General features: G+C 36.6%; 1 protein-coding gene across 1 annotated transcript in view; it reads left to right on the top strand.

Annotated features, from left to right (window-relative positions):
- LOC137646733 (protein melted-like) overlaps positions 1 to 10272 on the top strand; it is a 134670-nt gene extending 124398 nt beyond the window's left edge. Inside the window, 5 exon segments of the mRNA XM_068379840.1 lie at positions 1954 to 2244; positions 2589 to 2795; positions 7735 to 7869; positions 10003 to 10112; positions 10255 to 10272. Coding sequence (XP_068235941.1) covers positions 1954 to 2244; positions 2589 to 2795; positions 7735 to 7869; positions 10003 to 10112; positions 10255 to 10272 — 761 coding nt within the window.
- The last annotated feature ends 6164 nt before the right edge of the window (positions 10273 to 16436 follow it).

Genomic DNA, 16436 nt, shown 5'->3' with positions numbered 1-16436 from the left:
AGAAGTCGTCTTCGATTTGAAGGACAGCAATAAGCAAGCATCGCCGAAGAGAAGAAAATGCCTGGACATAAGCCAATGAAGGATCGGTTGACTCTTGCGCTTTGTGCCAACGCCAGCGGGGACTGCAAAATTAAGCCTTTGTTAGTTTACCATTCCGAAAACCCTAGGGCATTTAAAGCACATAGAATTAATAAAGACCTGCTACATGTTCTATGGCATTCTAATTCTAAGGCTTGGGTTACTAGGCATATCTTTGTGGAATGGGTAAACGTAGTTTTTGGCCCTGCTGTCAAGAAGTATCTTCAGGAGAGGAATTTGCCTTTGAAGTGCTTGCTTTGTTTGGACAATGCACCCGCTCACCCCCCCGGACTCGAAGATGATGATATCGACGAATACAAATTCATCAAGGTGTTGTATCTTCCACCGAATACCACCCCTATCCTCCAGCCCATGGACCAGCAAGTCATCTCTAATTTTAAGAAGCTGTACACCAAGCACTTATTTAAGTAGTACTTTAATGTCACGCAAAGCACCAACTTAACTTTGCGTGAATTTTGGAGGAGCCACTTCAATATCGTGCACTGCTTAAGGATAATTGATCAGGCTTGGGAGGGAGTAACTCGTCGGACCCTGAATTCCGCTTGGAAGAAGCTTTGGCCTGATGCTGTTGCTCCCAGAGATTTCGAAGGTTTTGGCCCCGAGAATGAACCTATGCTTGCCGCCGAGGAAGACGTCGAAGAGATTGTATCCCTTGGCAAGTCCATGGGTCTAGAGGTGGATGAAGATGACATCACCGAACTCGTCGATGAGCATCACGAAGAGCTCACCATTGAGGAACTTAAGGAGCTGCAAGCCATGCAGCATGATGAGTTCCAAGCGCAGTTGAGTGAGTCCGAGGAGATCGAGGAGGTAGGCGAAATCTTAGGTACGGCGGAAATAAAACAGATGTTGGCATATCAACAACACTTTGCTGATTTCATCGACAAGCATCACCCACAGAAACTTCAGGTTTGCCGTGTTGTTGCGCAGTTCGATGATGTATGCTTAACACATTTTAGAAAAATCCTCAAAAGCCGTACAAAGCAACTTTCACTCGATAGTTTCTTTTAAAAATCTTTAAAACGGTCTAGTGATCATGATGAAAAGAAAGAAAGTGAAGCAAAGAAAAGGAAGACCGAATTGAGTGAAAGTGATGAAAATTAAAAATAAGAAAAGAAAAAATGTAAAAAAAGAATATAAAATTATAAAAATGAAAAAAAAAAATAAGCTAAGTTAAGTTAAAGTTCACGTAGTAGTGTAAGTTAGTGTAAGTTATCGTACACGTTATCGTACAAAGTTAGCGTCCCTACCTCCTCACTGATCTTCCGTCTCCTCCTGCGTAGAAGTCCCTACACCTATGCTGGCCTGTCGCTAAGGTAAGTGTTACATTACAACCCGTTTTTTATTTATTATTTCATTATTATTATTTTTTTTTGGTTTGTAATATGTATTTATTATACAGTTATTGTATTAATGCCATGTGTAATTATGTGTAGCCATTTATTAAGGATTTATTATGGGTTTTTAGGCTGAGGAACGAATTAAATCAATTACCATGTATTCTTATGGGAATATTTGCTCCAACATACGATCGTTTTAACATACGAAGCAGTTTCTGGAACAAATTAAGATCGTATGTAGAGGTATCACTGTACTGTTGTGTGCTTTATCACTATCATTTTCACCATATGTTACAAATGAATTCATAATAACTAAGCTTACTAGAAATACTAAAAGTACATTCCATTTCATTACTTTGTCTTTATATTTATTTAAGGTTTGAGTTCATGTATTATATACTAATAAAAGTCTGTTGTAGATCATCCAAACTGAATATCTCAAGTTGGCTCTACAGCTTTGTGCAAAATGAGTGTAATTCTTTATTTGTAATCTTGTATTATCTCTTCCGAACAGTACCTCAGAGCACAGGCCGACTAGGTTCTTCAACTATTCAGCTTAACAAGTCCATGACTCGTTTAAGTAGTTCTCATGGACTGCACATGAACCGCTCAATTACAGTACTTGCCCCTCAGTCTCGTCACTTTTCCGGCCACTTGACTCCTAGCTCGGGCCACTTAGCTCATGGGTCAGTCACTGGCCATCATCTTAGTGGATCTCAAGTTGGCGGTTCACAAATTGGGGGTTCCCGTCTAGTCTCTAGTCCTCCTGCAGGGATACCCATTTCTGGGGTGTCACCATTGCCAGGTATGATAAAATTTTCAGAATTTCTAGTGTATGCAAGTTTTCAAGCCTGTAAATAAATTTATTACTAATAAATATAAAACTTAATCATTAGATCCTTCTTTATCAGTCTTGTAAATCATATTTTGTACTGTTTTGTTTGTATTGTACATTATGGAGAAGTATGAATAGAAAAGTTGAAGTACATAATTGAAATATGTGTTCTTTTGCCCTCTATTTGTTGAAATTATTAGGTAATATAGATCTGTACCACTGTTATTTCATGATCTGGAATAACAGTGTGCAATGTCTTCCATGTTTTTGCCATGTCAGTTGTATGTCATCTGTTACATATTTTCTGTTGGAAGGTACGGTTAGTCCGACAAAGAGCATGAGCTCTTCTTTAGCCACACTTCGGGAAGGCACCGGGGAATTGGGTGCATCATCAGGAGTTCTTGGTGGAACTCATTACTCTCAAGCATCTCTTATGCCTTCTGACATCGCTCAGGGTAACACTGTTACTACAAGTGGTCATCATACGCTTTCACTTCAGCTACATTTGTCAAGGGAATTAGGTGAGTCGCATACTGTACATAGATTTAATTCTGTGGTATGTTCTGCTTTGCATTAATCTTGCCTTTACTTACAAAAGTTTGCTTTTCTTTAAGGAAATATTTGTGTGCTTTAATTTTTCTCTTGATAATTTTTTAAAATTCTAGCTAAAGGTTTTTTCTCTTTACTTTTTTTTTTATTTAATGTTACAAAGAAAATATAAGGTTGTATTGCTTTGAGAAACAATTCTTAAAATGTAATCTTTCTATGATGAGCTCTGTTGATGTTTTAATTTTATTCATCCTTTCTAAAGGTCCAAGCTTTCCACTGAAGACTGTAATATCTAAAAATGTTGAAATGTTTTATCAACAGCGTTAGTTAATTGCAGCCATGGTACTTAATTTCTGAAATCCATCACTTAGCATCTTTGAATGTCTAGTAAATGGAAGAGGCATTGGTATTTTTGCCAAAACATCATTCATCAGTCAAACCTTGATTGAAAATGCCTTTATTCCTGAATTTATTATAGTATTCAAGTACAGTATTCATCTTCCAGCAGATTTACAAATTTTAATGAGGAAAGTCAACAAATTGGGGTATTATTTTTAAAATAGATTGTCTCTTAGGAATAATTTATTAAGAGGAGAAATTTGCATAACTCGGGAGAACTTCATAGAATAATGTACAGAAATGCAAAATTTAAACTATAATTTAATAAAGCATGTTTGTATATTTTTAGTGTTGTATTATAATTTGAATGATAGCATTAGTTTACTAGAAAGTTTATATACTTTGTATATTATGCCATCCTGTTTAGTGTAAAATGTTAGTATTCCTTGACATCAATTCCTCAGGTTGCCACTAAAATGCATTTAATGATGATTGGAAGTGCTTCATCCTTTAAAGTTCAATAGAATAAAAAGTTTCCTTAGCAGTAGAAACTTTGGCCATATCTTTGAAGAAAACTTAATTTATGTGATTAGATTATTGATTTTGAATTACTTCGAAATTGAAAATGTACTTTATTTTCCAAAGTAAAACTACATATATCGAGATGTTCCTGCAAATATTGCTTCAAAAAGTGATCTTTTGAAACTGCTAAAATAATCATATAGGAGACAAAAGTAGTAGTTACTATTTAGATGTATGAGAGGAGAGGGAGAGAAGATATGGTGGCAGAATTGAGATACTGTATACAAAGGGTATTTGTAGAAGAGCCTCATTGGTGTAGCTGAAGACATGGGGTGGGGGGAAGCTTGAAGTAAGTTTATAAAGTGTTATTATGGAATAGAGTACAGTATAATGTGTAACTGTAAAACAGTTATTTTACATTGGTTTTCTCCCGGCTGTAATATTTAAATCTTGAGAGTGTGTGTGCGTGTATGTTGCAATGGATTGTAGAGTTGTAGACTTATCTAAGTGATATACATTTCCTGCTGACTTCACCAATATACTATTAAATAGCACCCTGTGTAAACTCATTAAATAGCACCCTGTGTAGACTCATTCATGTCAATTTATTTGTTGTGTATTCCATCTTTTAAAGTATGATGATATTCAGTGATTGTGAGAAATTCTTTTACAACATAATGACTTTCAAAGGTCTATTAGTGGGTGATGGGTTTTGGTTTAGGTATGATGTCTTATGCCAACATCATAATAAGTCGACGTGTCATTTAATTTATTGAAAATTATTTGTCTTTTAGAGAACACAAACATGTCTTTTATAAAGGAGTATCTTCCAGTGCAAGCTTTAAATGGTTGTTGAAGCTTGTTAACAAAGTTGTTAGCAGTGTTCTGGCAGATGAGGGATGGGTAACACCTACCTTCCTGATATAACCCTGTCACTTTTTCTTTGGCAGTCATTGGGAATAGCCTTCTTCCTCGGGGTACTGGTGCGACCGTGTTGCTATTAAAGTAACATTTCACATATTTTTGTTGCTGTTTTTTATTTTTTTTTTCCCTTCATTTGGACTCCATTGCTCTGAATGGGAATCATGGGCTCCATTGCTGTGAAAAATATTTGTGAATAATAGTGATGTGAAGGGAAAGGTAAGTAGTTGTGGATGATTTATGTCATCCTTGAACATTGATCACCTCCAGCATTATTTTTGTTGGGTGGTTTTTACCCCTTCTTCCTTATGCTTGGAGTGATCAACCTGGTCTCACCAAAGGTAAAGGTATAGGAAGAAGAGGAGGAAGGCCAAGAAGTATTCTGTATCATTAGGGTTAATATACCTTTTTAGCCTGAAGAACCTCCTTGTTTACATTTTTTCTCCTCCCTAGATTGATTCTGTTGTAAATGAACACTGGGTTCTCTATGAGGAGGGAGGTTATTTTATTCGCACACTCATTCCTTGCATAGAACTCTTGGCAAGACCATGTTTCTTTCTGGGAATGTTTCAAGTATAAGTCCAGAGTTTTGAATACTTGAGAGATGTTTCTCTCCTTGGGATAGACCGTGTGATCCTTTGTTTGTTAAGTTCCTGAACTACTTTGCTTTGGACAAGGTGACTCCAGTAACATCTTTGCCTACTGGCATATGTTGGAAGTCCCTATATTGCCTCCTCTGTGGGAACATCTCTAATAATAATCTGACCCCAGTCTTTTCTTTGGATGCATGTGAAGCATTTTCCTCGCCTTGCTCTTTTTTTTTCCTTACCTCATTCTTGCTAGATTTCTTCTGTTTTGCTGTCCAACCACTTAAGCACTTGCTTCATAGTGCAACTGTGCAGGTTTCCCGCTGTTATACCTTGGTGCTGAATGGCCTTTCCAGCCCTTGTACTGTGCCATATGGGGCAAATTCTTTATTCTAATCTATTGTAGTCTGTTTTATTTTTTATGTCTGCTTTTTCTTCCATGGAGGTGATGGTGATGTCTCACATGAATTAGAAAGTGAGGGATGGTCTGGCCTGGTGGTTCATTCATAGAAAGTGTCTTGAAATCTCCTCCTGAGATGCTTGTTCCACACATTGAGGGAAGGGTGGAGTGTACACACGCACACACACACACACACACACTCTCTCTCTCTCTCTCTCTCTCTCTCTCTCTCTCTCTCTCTCATAAATACATACATACATACATACTGTTGGTCACTCTTTGGTCTGTTTAATGGTATCTAGATTTTTTAACACACTTGGTTGAGGTGCAGGGAGAGATTCCCTCATAGCCAGCACTTTTTCGTCAGCACCACCTGTTGGGATACCTCGAAACCATGAAATTGTTAACACTTCATGGGTTGAAACTATCTAGCACCTCTTGAGTGTGTTTTCTCACAGGACAGCAAGAGAGGCATCTCTTGCTGGGGAGCTAGAAAGAGTCTTTCCTTGTACGAGATCTGAAGATATGTTTGGGTACCTTTGAAAGTCCTTAGAAGCTCTGTTAGGAGATGTGGACCATCTTATGTGGTTGTCGTCATGGACATCCTGTCCTGTCAGAGCTTTTCTTTAGCAGGTGGCTGTCTTCCCCATTAATATTAGTCTCGAGAAGCAACTCTCAATCTCTTGGGTAGAAGCTACCTCTCAACTTTGAGCCAGGGCTTCAGACGTATGGTTCTCTGCCATATGGTAGTTTACAATGTTTATGAGGAGCTTTCAACAGTCTCAACCATCCCTTTAACATAGGCTTCATAATTGGGATTATTCTTGAACTCCCCTCGAGCCCCTGAGAAAATCCTTGGATTGGGAGCTCTCACTCAAGATTTATTATTCAAGATTTATTATTCATTCACTAGTTTGATGAAAACTAGAGCCCATCAGTTTATGAAGAGATTCAAGAGTTTTCTGATATCCCAGTGGGTTTTCATTGGTAAGGATTGTAATAAGTTGCATAAGTGTTCCATGAGAGCCTTGCAGTACTTTTTGGATCAGACCCAATATCTTAAGCTTGGGTATTGGAGAATTTTTTGTTAGTACCAGTAGGTACAAGAAGTTGTCCTAGAATATAGATTTCTTCTGGCTTCGTGAGATGATCAAAAAGGACTGTGACTCGCTCTGTGAGGGAGTCATATGCACAACTGGTAAGAACTTGTGATGTTAAATGCATTACTCTTACCCTGGCTTTTATGGGAAACCTATCCATTATTTTGGTTGTTAGGGATAGTGTTAGGGTACAAAGATAGTATAAATCTAAGTAAAAAAGGTTAAGTGACTAGTATAAGTTCCTTTTTTCTTCCTTTCTTTTGGGGGCAGCATCCTGGTTGAGTAGAGGTTTGAACAGACAAGATTGCCAGTAAGCTACATATCAGCGTACAGTTTCTATAGATCATAATCTTGAAAAGAAGTAATCTGCTTTGCCCTTCTTTTAGTAAAGTAGTAGAGCTTTTTGTCCAGATCCGTAGCTTGCATTTGTTCGTAGTGTGACAACCTGCCTTTTTTGAAAGGTAGTTTAGTTGTTAATTTTCCTTGTACAAGTTTTTCTTTCAAAGGAAGTTCAGCCATAGGTTGTAACCTAACAGCCTATATTTCAATGTAGAAACCATTCATTTTTTGCCTTAGTACATTCCAGGGAAAATATCACTAATAGTGGGGATGAATATAAACCAATTTTTTTCTGGGAGACTACCTCCTACTTTTAGGAATAAGCGGACGAGTTAAAGTCTAGACTTGTTAAGGGTGTCCCTTTGCTGGCCTGATTTCTATTAACTGCTTTGTTATCAATCTTCAACAAGGATTTCCAGCGCATGCAGAAATATACAGTACTCCTAAATAAAAGACTGCGTTAAGTATATACGTACTGTATATGAAAAATACAAATTATCTATAAATTTGTAATGTTTTTTTTTTCTCATTAGTGTAAATCTACTGTTAGTCTGTAAAAGGGGGAATAGAGGAATGGTCTTCATTTTAAATGTGGCCTCAGAACTATGGTGGTGATCTTTTGTGTTTTGCTATTTCTTTGTTTGTGTGGTGCTCATGTAATTCACAATGTTTCCCTGAACATCACTACTGTTGTTGTTGACAGCACCCTGTTCTCTGCCTGTTTCCACTTCTGGAGTAGTAACTCCACTCCGACATTCCCAGTCCCCACTCTCCTTACCCTCCTCCACCGTCATCACAGCCACCACCAGTTCGCCTACGCAGCAGCTTGTCACATCGGGTAATTACAGTACTGTGTGTGCTTCATTTAATACAGTAATAATGCCTAGTTATATTGCTTCATTAAGCTAATGTGCAGCTACATTATTTCTAAAAGTCTATGTAAGTTTGTTGTTTTCTTTTTATATTGAAGGCTTTATATTATTTTGTTTTTATTATATAAAGTTGCAATATGTATAGATTTTTGACACTTGTTATTTTGTGAATGGTAGTTATTTTAAAATTTTGATAAAGGTAAAGTATACCAATTTATAATTTAGTATGCATTATAAAATTAGACTATTTTACTGTAAAGCTGTACGTTGAAAGTAAAGTATTCATGAAATTATCATTGTAATCTGAATTAGCATTTCACAAAAAAAATTACAAAAAACATTTTTAGTATGAAAATGCAAGTAATTTTTACTGCTGTTGTATTTAATTTCTCACCTACCACATAGTAGTAGTGCATGCATATGCATCACTGTTGTATAAAAGTTACTATTTCTTAAAAGTTTCAATATAAAATTGAAAATTACTTGTAAAGGTAAGTTATTTCTTTTAGAAAATAAGGGAAAAAATTCACATACTGTGCTGTACTTGTAAGTTCAATACATAGACAGTCCTCAACCAGCAAACACAATGGGGACCGTGAGGCCATTCATAGCTTAAATTGTTCGTAGGCAATTCGTAGCTTAAATTGTTCGTAAAGCGTTATCGTACAAGTACCCCTAGAGTTAGATTTTGACTTAGGGTATGCATACCTTAACACAAATGCCTACAATTTTCAGAAATCAACAAATACAGTAGTCTCCTTTCATATAAAATCAATATTCTGTTGTTATTGCAAATGATGTTTGACTTTCTTTATCACCTACATTACTGAATTACTGTTAAGTATATTATTATGAAAAGAGAAACGTACAAATGGGCGTACACAAAAACTGTGTTTGTGTAGACATCAAGTTTTCAACATTATGGTTTAAATAAATGTACAGGTTATTTTATAGCTTTGTTACAGAATTCAGTGTTAGAAATTTAACCATATTAATCTGCTTCATGAATGTTTGAGTAGTGTTAAATGAAATCCAGATGATTATTTTACTTAATGAATTGAAGGAACCCGGCATTTTTGTTGTTTCGGTTCATCACGACTGATGTTATACGCCGATCAGCTGAGCTGTGACGCGCGACACACACACACACACACACACACACACACTCTCTCTCTCTCTCTCTCTCTCTCTCTCTCTCTCTCTCTCTCTCTCTCTCTCACATAATGCAGTAAAATATATAGTACAGTGCATTGTGCTGTAAATATTTGATACATAAAACAAGTCAGCCGACACCTGGGATTGCTGTCATCGGATAACTCCTTGTCATAAATCGTGCCAATTATTGAATGGTTTACTTGATACACAAGTGCAATACAATATTTGCCTTCTCACCGCTATCAGGTTTCTTGATAATGGCTTCTTTCCTTTCCACTGAAAAGGCTAACCATTTCTTCACACAGTACTACCACTATCACCACTAATCTTGAACTTTATTGCACTACTACTAGTATTCTGCTTATCAGCCATAGTTAACATTATTGTAATTTATGGTAATAAGGCAAAAATACGGTGGAGGTAATACACATAAACAGCTACGATGATGACAATAGCAAACATAGATTTTGAATGAAGCGGGTCGGTGCTGTCCGCCCTGGGTGGCGGCTGCAGCCTCAGGACCCAGTCGGAAGTGGCACTAATTTCAAAATGATTGCTGCACGGATTTTGAACATATTTTTTACTTGCGGTAGTTTGCGTTCGTAAGTCGGAAATTTTGCAAATCAGATTTTTGTACGTTGAGGACTCTCTATTACTCTAGTGACTATACCCCGAATGATTTAAAGTTTAGTTTGCTCAGATTTTTGTCTTAATTACAATGGGTGGAATTGAAGTTTTTTTTATATATTTTTGTACCAAGTATGCCTACTGTATAAACTTTTGTTTTTCAAGGGAAAGCTCAATTAATTTCATCAAATCAAGGGTATTTTATCCAATTAGTGATTACTTAATGTTGAATTAGATTTTTGTATTGTTAATTTTCACCATGAACTATTTAAATTTTTCTATGCAAACTAGGATTCATATAACCTTTTCTTCTGCAGTTAGTTGTGGTGGGACCACAGCCAGCCAGACCACTATTATTCGACCAAACACTACACTTACTCAGATTACTCAAGACCACCATACGACGACTACAAATACGTGCACACAGGTGAGCTGGTTTTTTTTTTTTTTGTGTAAAACAAAATGTAATTAACTTAGATAAATGCAGTTAACTGTAATTCATTTTATAATGGTAGATTCATATTTACTCTTTGTGTTGTCATACCAGTTATTGTTGAATACATTTCTAGGTTGTTATGATTGATTGATTGATTTGTAGTGTAAGAATACTTCTGGATTTTTATAACATAATTTTTTGCTGACAGCTTTGTGGATATCTGCCTTTTGGTTTCTGTTTACCCATCATCTATCCAAATTTTAGAACTACATTGTCCTAATTCTCACCTCTGATTATGAACAAATCTTTTAAGCAGATCATATGTCAGTTTACACTGGAGAAAAGGAGTGTCTCTTATCTTTACTGGATAAAGTTCTTACTGCTGTACTTGTAAATATTGTGTTTGCCTTTTATTCTGTGGTAGCTCAGAAATTAATTTAATTCTGGTTCACAGTATTATTTGAGGCCTAACCTACTGAACTATGTTTCAAAACCGAACCTAACTTCTCAAGTGATAAGGAGTGGTTTTAATGCACTTTTCATTAGTCAATTGATGCACTGTATCTACTAGATCTGAGTTATTCTCACAGAGCGTCAAATTCGGTGTTTAATTTACCCTTCAATAGAGATGACATTAGTCTCCCACATTTAACTGGCCTTTTAGACACTTAAAATTCGCAAGGTTTAAAAAGAGAGATATTATCCTGGATCCTTATATCTCTACTCTCATTAACGTAAGTGCATTTTCTACATATCCCTTATGTGCCGAGATGTTAGTCTAGATATTTTAGTACTCCTCTCATGGAATCAATGCTCTTTACTTCTTATAATTCCCATGGTTTTCCATGGCTTGAGAAATTTTAAACAAATTCAGAATTGCTGTGAAGAGTAGGATGACGCTTATCGCTTCATTCTGGCCACAAAAGCAATAGTTCGTAGATATGCGGCACCTATTGTCGGAGTGTCCATGAAGGTTACCGTACAAAGTCAGTATGTGCAAACAATCTTTCTCAAAGGTGATTCATCCACACATATCTGAGCTTCACACGACCACGTGAAGACCGTACACTGTATCCTCAGAAAGAAAGGGTTTCTGAAACACTCTAGACTCCTTATTATAGGATATAAATGACAGTGTACCAATGTTCATTATCAAAGATAATGAAATGTGTATTTTGATTGGTGCAAAGGTAAAAGTCTGTCAATGACTAGGTCAAGCTTAGATATTGTTGTTTTTTTAGTTCATTTCATACACAAAGTTTTCAATTTTAGCCAACATTCCCTTCACTATGAGGCATCGGATCTCTCTCAATAGCTGTGTACGAGATTTGTCACCATTGGATATACATGCACACTTACTCTATGATAATCTATATTTCCATGTCTATTAAAAGTGACCTGCATTTAGTTATTTAATTGTTTGTTCATATTTTAGCAGTATAACGTTGAAACTTCTTGCTAAAGGATAGGTTAATATTATGCTCTGGAAGAATCCATTGAATTTTAGAGGTGATGCGTATCAAGATAGCGATTTAGGTGTTTATTGTTATTATTATACAGTAGATTCATACATGGTCATCATATGGAAAATGGATCGCTTAGTCTGTAGACATTAGTAAAATGGTGGCAATGTTCATTAGCAGAGGTCTGATATCTCTGGTTGCTCTTTTTACTTCGTTTGTTATACCGCTGATTACAGAATAAATTTTTCAAGTTTTCTTTTTTCTATTGTATTTTACTGTAAATAATATATAAGAACAGGGGTGTCATGTACTTTTCCTTTGAATTTTTTTTCATTCCATCGTAAAATGATTGTAGAAAATTTGTTTCAGAAATTTTTGTCATATTATTTTACTCTAAACAGTAGTAAAGCACTTTGTTTCTAGGTGTAAAACAGCTTTATATTAAAAGTAAAGTGATTGTGTAATAATTCTTTGATAGATAGCCGTCGAAAAATAAAAACATTTTTATGTTTATACTGAAATGTAAAGAAAATATGTTTGTTTCCTTTGACACAAGACATTTACTGTAATGTGTAATTATGAAGTATACGATGAACAAAAACTTACATACTGATGATAATCGAAACTTAAATTAAATTTATTTCCCTGGAGAAACATCCACTCCGGTTTTTGGTGTTTCAGGAGTTTTGAAATTGGAAATCCACAAAATTCACTTTATCATGTCAAATACTGTGTAGAATGTCAATACATCCTAATGGAAATAATTACAAGAGGCTAACTTCTCGTTCGTGAAAACTATGGACACTTTCTACTGTATCTACCATGGCACCAACCCCCAATTTTTGGGGGGTTGCCAACATCTTCACAATTGCTCACCATTCATTCCTATTTCTGGCAAGCTCTTTTGCCTCTCTCACATCTATCCTCCTATCACCCAGAGCTTTCTTTACTCCTTCCATCCCCCCAAACCTTGTACTTCCCCCATCAACTCTGGCATTCATCACCTTCTTCAGTAGACAGCCATTTTCCATTATCTCTACATGGGCAAACCACTACAACACATATCCACTCCAGCTGCTAATTCATTTCTTACACCCGTTCTCATCCTCAGTACTTCGTTCCTAATCCTGTTTAATTGAGATACCCCAGCCATACTCCTCAGACATTTCTTCTTTAACACGTAAAATTTGTGTCTCTACGTACGTCACTTTCATTCCCTACAACTCCGATCCATATTTCACACTTGGTACAATCACTTTCTCATAAAAAATTCTCTTTACATTCATTCCTAACCCTTTATTCTTTAACACTTCTTTCATTGCCCCCAAAACTTTACATCCTTCATTTGCTTTGACATACATCCACTTTCACTCCCCCATTTGCAGCAACAACAGATCCCATGTACTAAAACTGATCTACTTCCCCAAGTAACTCTCTATTCACCATGACATTTAATCTAGCACCACCCTCCCTCCTTGTGCATCTTATAACCTTACTCTTACCCACATTAACTCTCAACTTCCTTTTGTCACACACCCTTCCAAACTCTCACTAATCGACCGAGTTTCTCCTAGTCTGAAACAAATAGAGTATCATCTGCAAATAACAATTGATTCATCTTCCACTCATGATCACTCTCATCTATCAGTTTTAATCCTGGACAAAGCACTCGAGCATTTACCTCTCTAACAACCCCATCGACATAAAAATTGAACAACCGTGGCAACATACACATCCCTGTCTCAGCCTCATTCTCACTGGAAACTACTCGCTCACTTACTTTCCTATCCTAACACCTGCTTTACTACATAGATATACCAAGGCACTTCCCCCAATTTTGGGGGGTAGCTGACATCAAACAAGTGAAAATAAGGGGACCTTTCCTCCCTACATTCCTGCCAGCCTGACAAGGGACTCAACCGAGATCGGCTGGTACTGCTAGGGTGCCACAGCCCACTCTCCCCCGTTATCCACCACAGATGAAGGCTCCAACTATCACCCAGAGCTTTCTTCACTCCATCCATCCACCTAAACCTTGGCCTTCCTCTTGTACTTCTCCCATCAACTCTTGCATTCATCACCTATTTTAGCTGACAGCCATTTTCTATTCTCTCAATATGGCCAAACAACGCATTCATATCCACTCTAGCTTCTAATTCATTTCTTACACTTGCTCTCACCCTCACTACTTTGTTCCTAACCCTATCTACTCGAGATACACCAGCCATACTCCTTAGACACTTCATCTCAAACACATTCAATTTCTGTCTCTCCGTCGCTTTCATTCCCCTCAACTCCGATCCATTCGTCACAGTTGGTACAATCACTATCTCTTACAGAACTCTCTTAACATTCATGTCCAACCCTCTATTCTTTACTACTCCCTTCACTGGCCCCAAACACTTTGCATCCTTCATTCACTCACTGACATATATGTGCTTCCACTCCACCATTTTCTGCAACAATAGACCCCAAGTACTGAAACTGATCCACCTCTTCAAGTAACTCTCCATTTGACATAACATTCAACCTCGCATCACCTTCCCTTCTTGCACATCTCGTAATCTTACTCATACCCACATTAACACTCAACTTCCTTCTCTCACATACCCTTCCAAATTCTGTCATTAATCGGCCAAGCTTCTCTTCCGCATCTGCAACCAGTACAGTATCATCCACAAACAACAACTGATCTACAGTACTTCCCATTCATGATCTTTCTCGTCTACCAGTTTCAATCCTCGTCCAAGCACTGGAGCATTCACCTCTTTCATCACTCCATCAATATACAAGTTAAACTTCCTTGGCGACATCACACATCCCTGTCTCAGCCCCACTCTCACCGGAAACCAATCGCTCACTCCATTTCCTATCCTAACACACGCTTTACTGCTTATGTAAAAACGCCTCACTGTTTGAAGAACCTTTCACCAATTCCACATAACTTTGTCATATTCCACATCACTTCCGTATCAACTCTTATCATAAGCTTTCTCTAGATCCATAAATGTAACGTACACCTCCTTACCTTTGGCTAAATATTTCTCGCATATCTGCCTAACTGTAAAAATCTGATCTATATATCCCCTACCGTCTCGTCTCCTAAAACCACCCTGCACTTATAAGATTGGACAATATTGATATGAGCTACAAATACAGTAGGGTCCCGAATTATGCTAGAATTTGGTCAATCAATGACCTCGTATAAATGGAAAATCGCATATTTCGAAACAAAAAACAGAAATAATTCCATTGGGGCCATGGCAACCAGCAACTTCCCTATTCACACGTGTTTACTACCCATTTCCAATACTTTTGATGTACTATACTATATTTTTTTATAATATCAAATTTTTCTTGTGGATAAATCAAACATTCAATATGCTTTAAAGTTCTAATAACTTGAAAAAGATTAAAATTACAACCAGGATGGGTGTAAACACCGTATATTTCCCGTTATAACACGACCCAAAATACAGACAAATTTTAATGTTTGCCATATCTATTATATAAAACAACTGGTGAATAGAAAACCATCACTCTATAGACTAGCTTTTGTTGAATCATTGAAAATTCAGAATTATCAAAATACAGTAAAGGCGATTTTATATCATGCGTTCCCTAAACACGCCAAAAAGCACCATAAAAAAAAACCAATGTTTTGTTTACGTTTATCTCTGATCATAACGAAGAAACAGACACATTTACACATCTGTGTATAGGTTAGTTTTAGCATCGACAGCAATCTTACTAAGTATTGATTATATGTTGATTTTGTTATTACCAATATTCTACTTAGTTTTTCTCAGAACTTCCAAATAAATGAAATGAATGCCATTTATATAATGTTTTTCTTTATGAAGCCGCCTGAAACGGAAACCCTCCATTCGTTTACTGTACGCTTCATCTTCGATCATAATAAACAAACGAAGGCATTAAACCCGGATGATCAAAGTGATAAGTAATGATATTAAAAGCTTTTAGTAAATATGTTATTACAAATATTATTTACCGTATCTATATAAATTTCTACATACGTAGCAAAGCAGGAAAACTTTTTTTTTTTCTTTTTGCTTGTAATCAACAATACCAAACTGCCGCTAATGACAGAATGATAATTTACGATAATTCTAAACTATTACGAAAGATAATTGTCCATTTCATATCCAAAATACTTTTCCTAACTTCAGTTATAAGTCAACTTGTACCCACCTCAATTATGGAACCATCAGAAAAAAAGTAAAAGAAGAAGAAAGTACTAGGCCGGGTTTTAAAGTCATCGAACAATAAGTTAGGGCCCGGCCAGACCAAGCGCGGCTAGCGGCAAGAGGTTATGGCGGAAAATTGAAACCTTAGGTATCTTATGTAGGTGGCCAGATAGGAGGCGTGAGGCTTCCCGCGCCTCCTATCTGATGTGACAGAGATGGTGCGAGTTTGGAGAAAGTAAGGAAAATTGAATCATGGTTGATTTTTAATATAATTAATACTTTGTGAAGCCACAAAGATTTCATTTGTTAGAGAGAGAGAGAGAGAAGTAAAAAATGAGAGGTAGTGAAAGGTAGCCTAGCGAGAGAGAGAGAGAGAGAGAGAGAGAGAGAGAGAGAGAGAGAGAGAGAGAGAGAATAAAATATAATAGATTAAAACACATTGGTGCTTATGTAATATTAACTAACTGTATAGATGATTTGAATAAGTTAAGAAATGGTATAAACAATATTTTGTTACTGTTTTCGTACGCTCCCAAGAGCGGCAACTAGACATCAGCTGATCTGATCACAGCCAGAAGTAAAACGAAAAGAAGTCAGCAATACTCTATTTCTAAAACACTCCCAAAGTTAAAAAACAAATGCAC

Source organism: Palaemon carinicauda, chromosome 9 (genome assembly GCF_036898095.1).
Source record: "Palaemon carinicauda isolate YSFRI2023 chromosome 9, ASM3689809v2, whole genome shotgun sequence".
NCBI classification, from domain to species: domain Eukaryota; kingdom Metazoa; phylum Arthropoda; class Malacostraca; order Decapoda; family Palaemonidae; genus Palaemon; species Palaemon carinicauda.
This window is presented reverse-complemented; position numbering and strand designations above follow the sequence as displayed.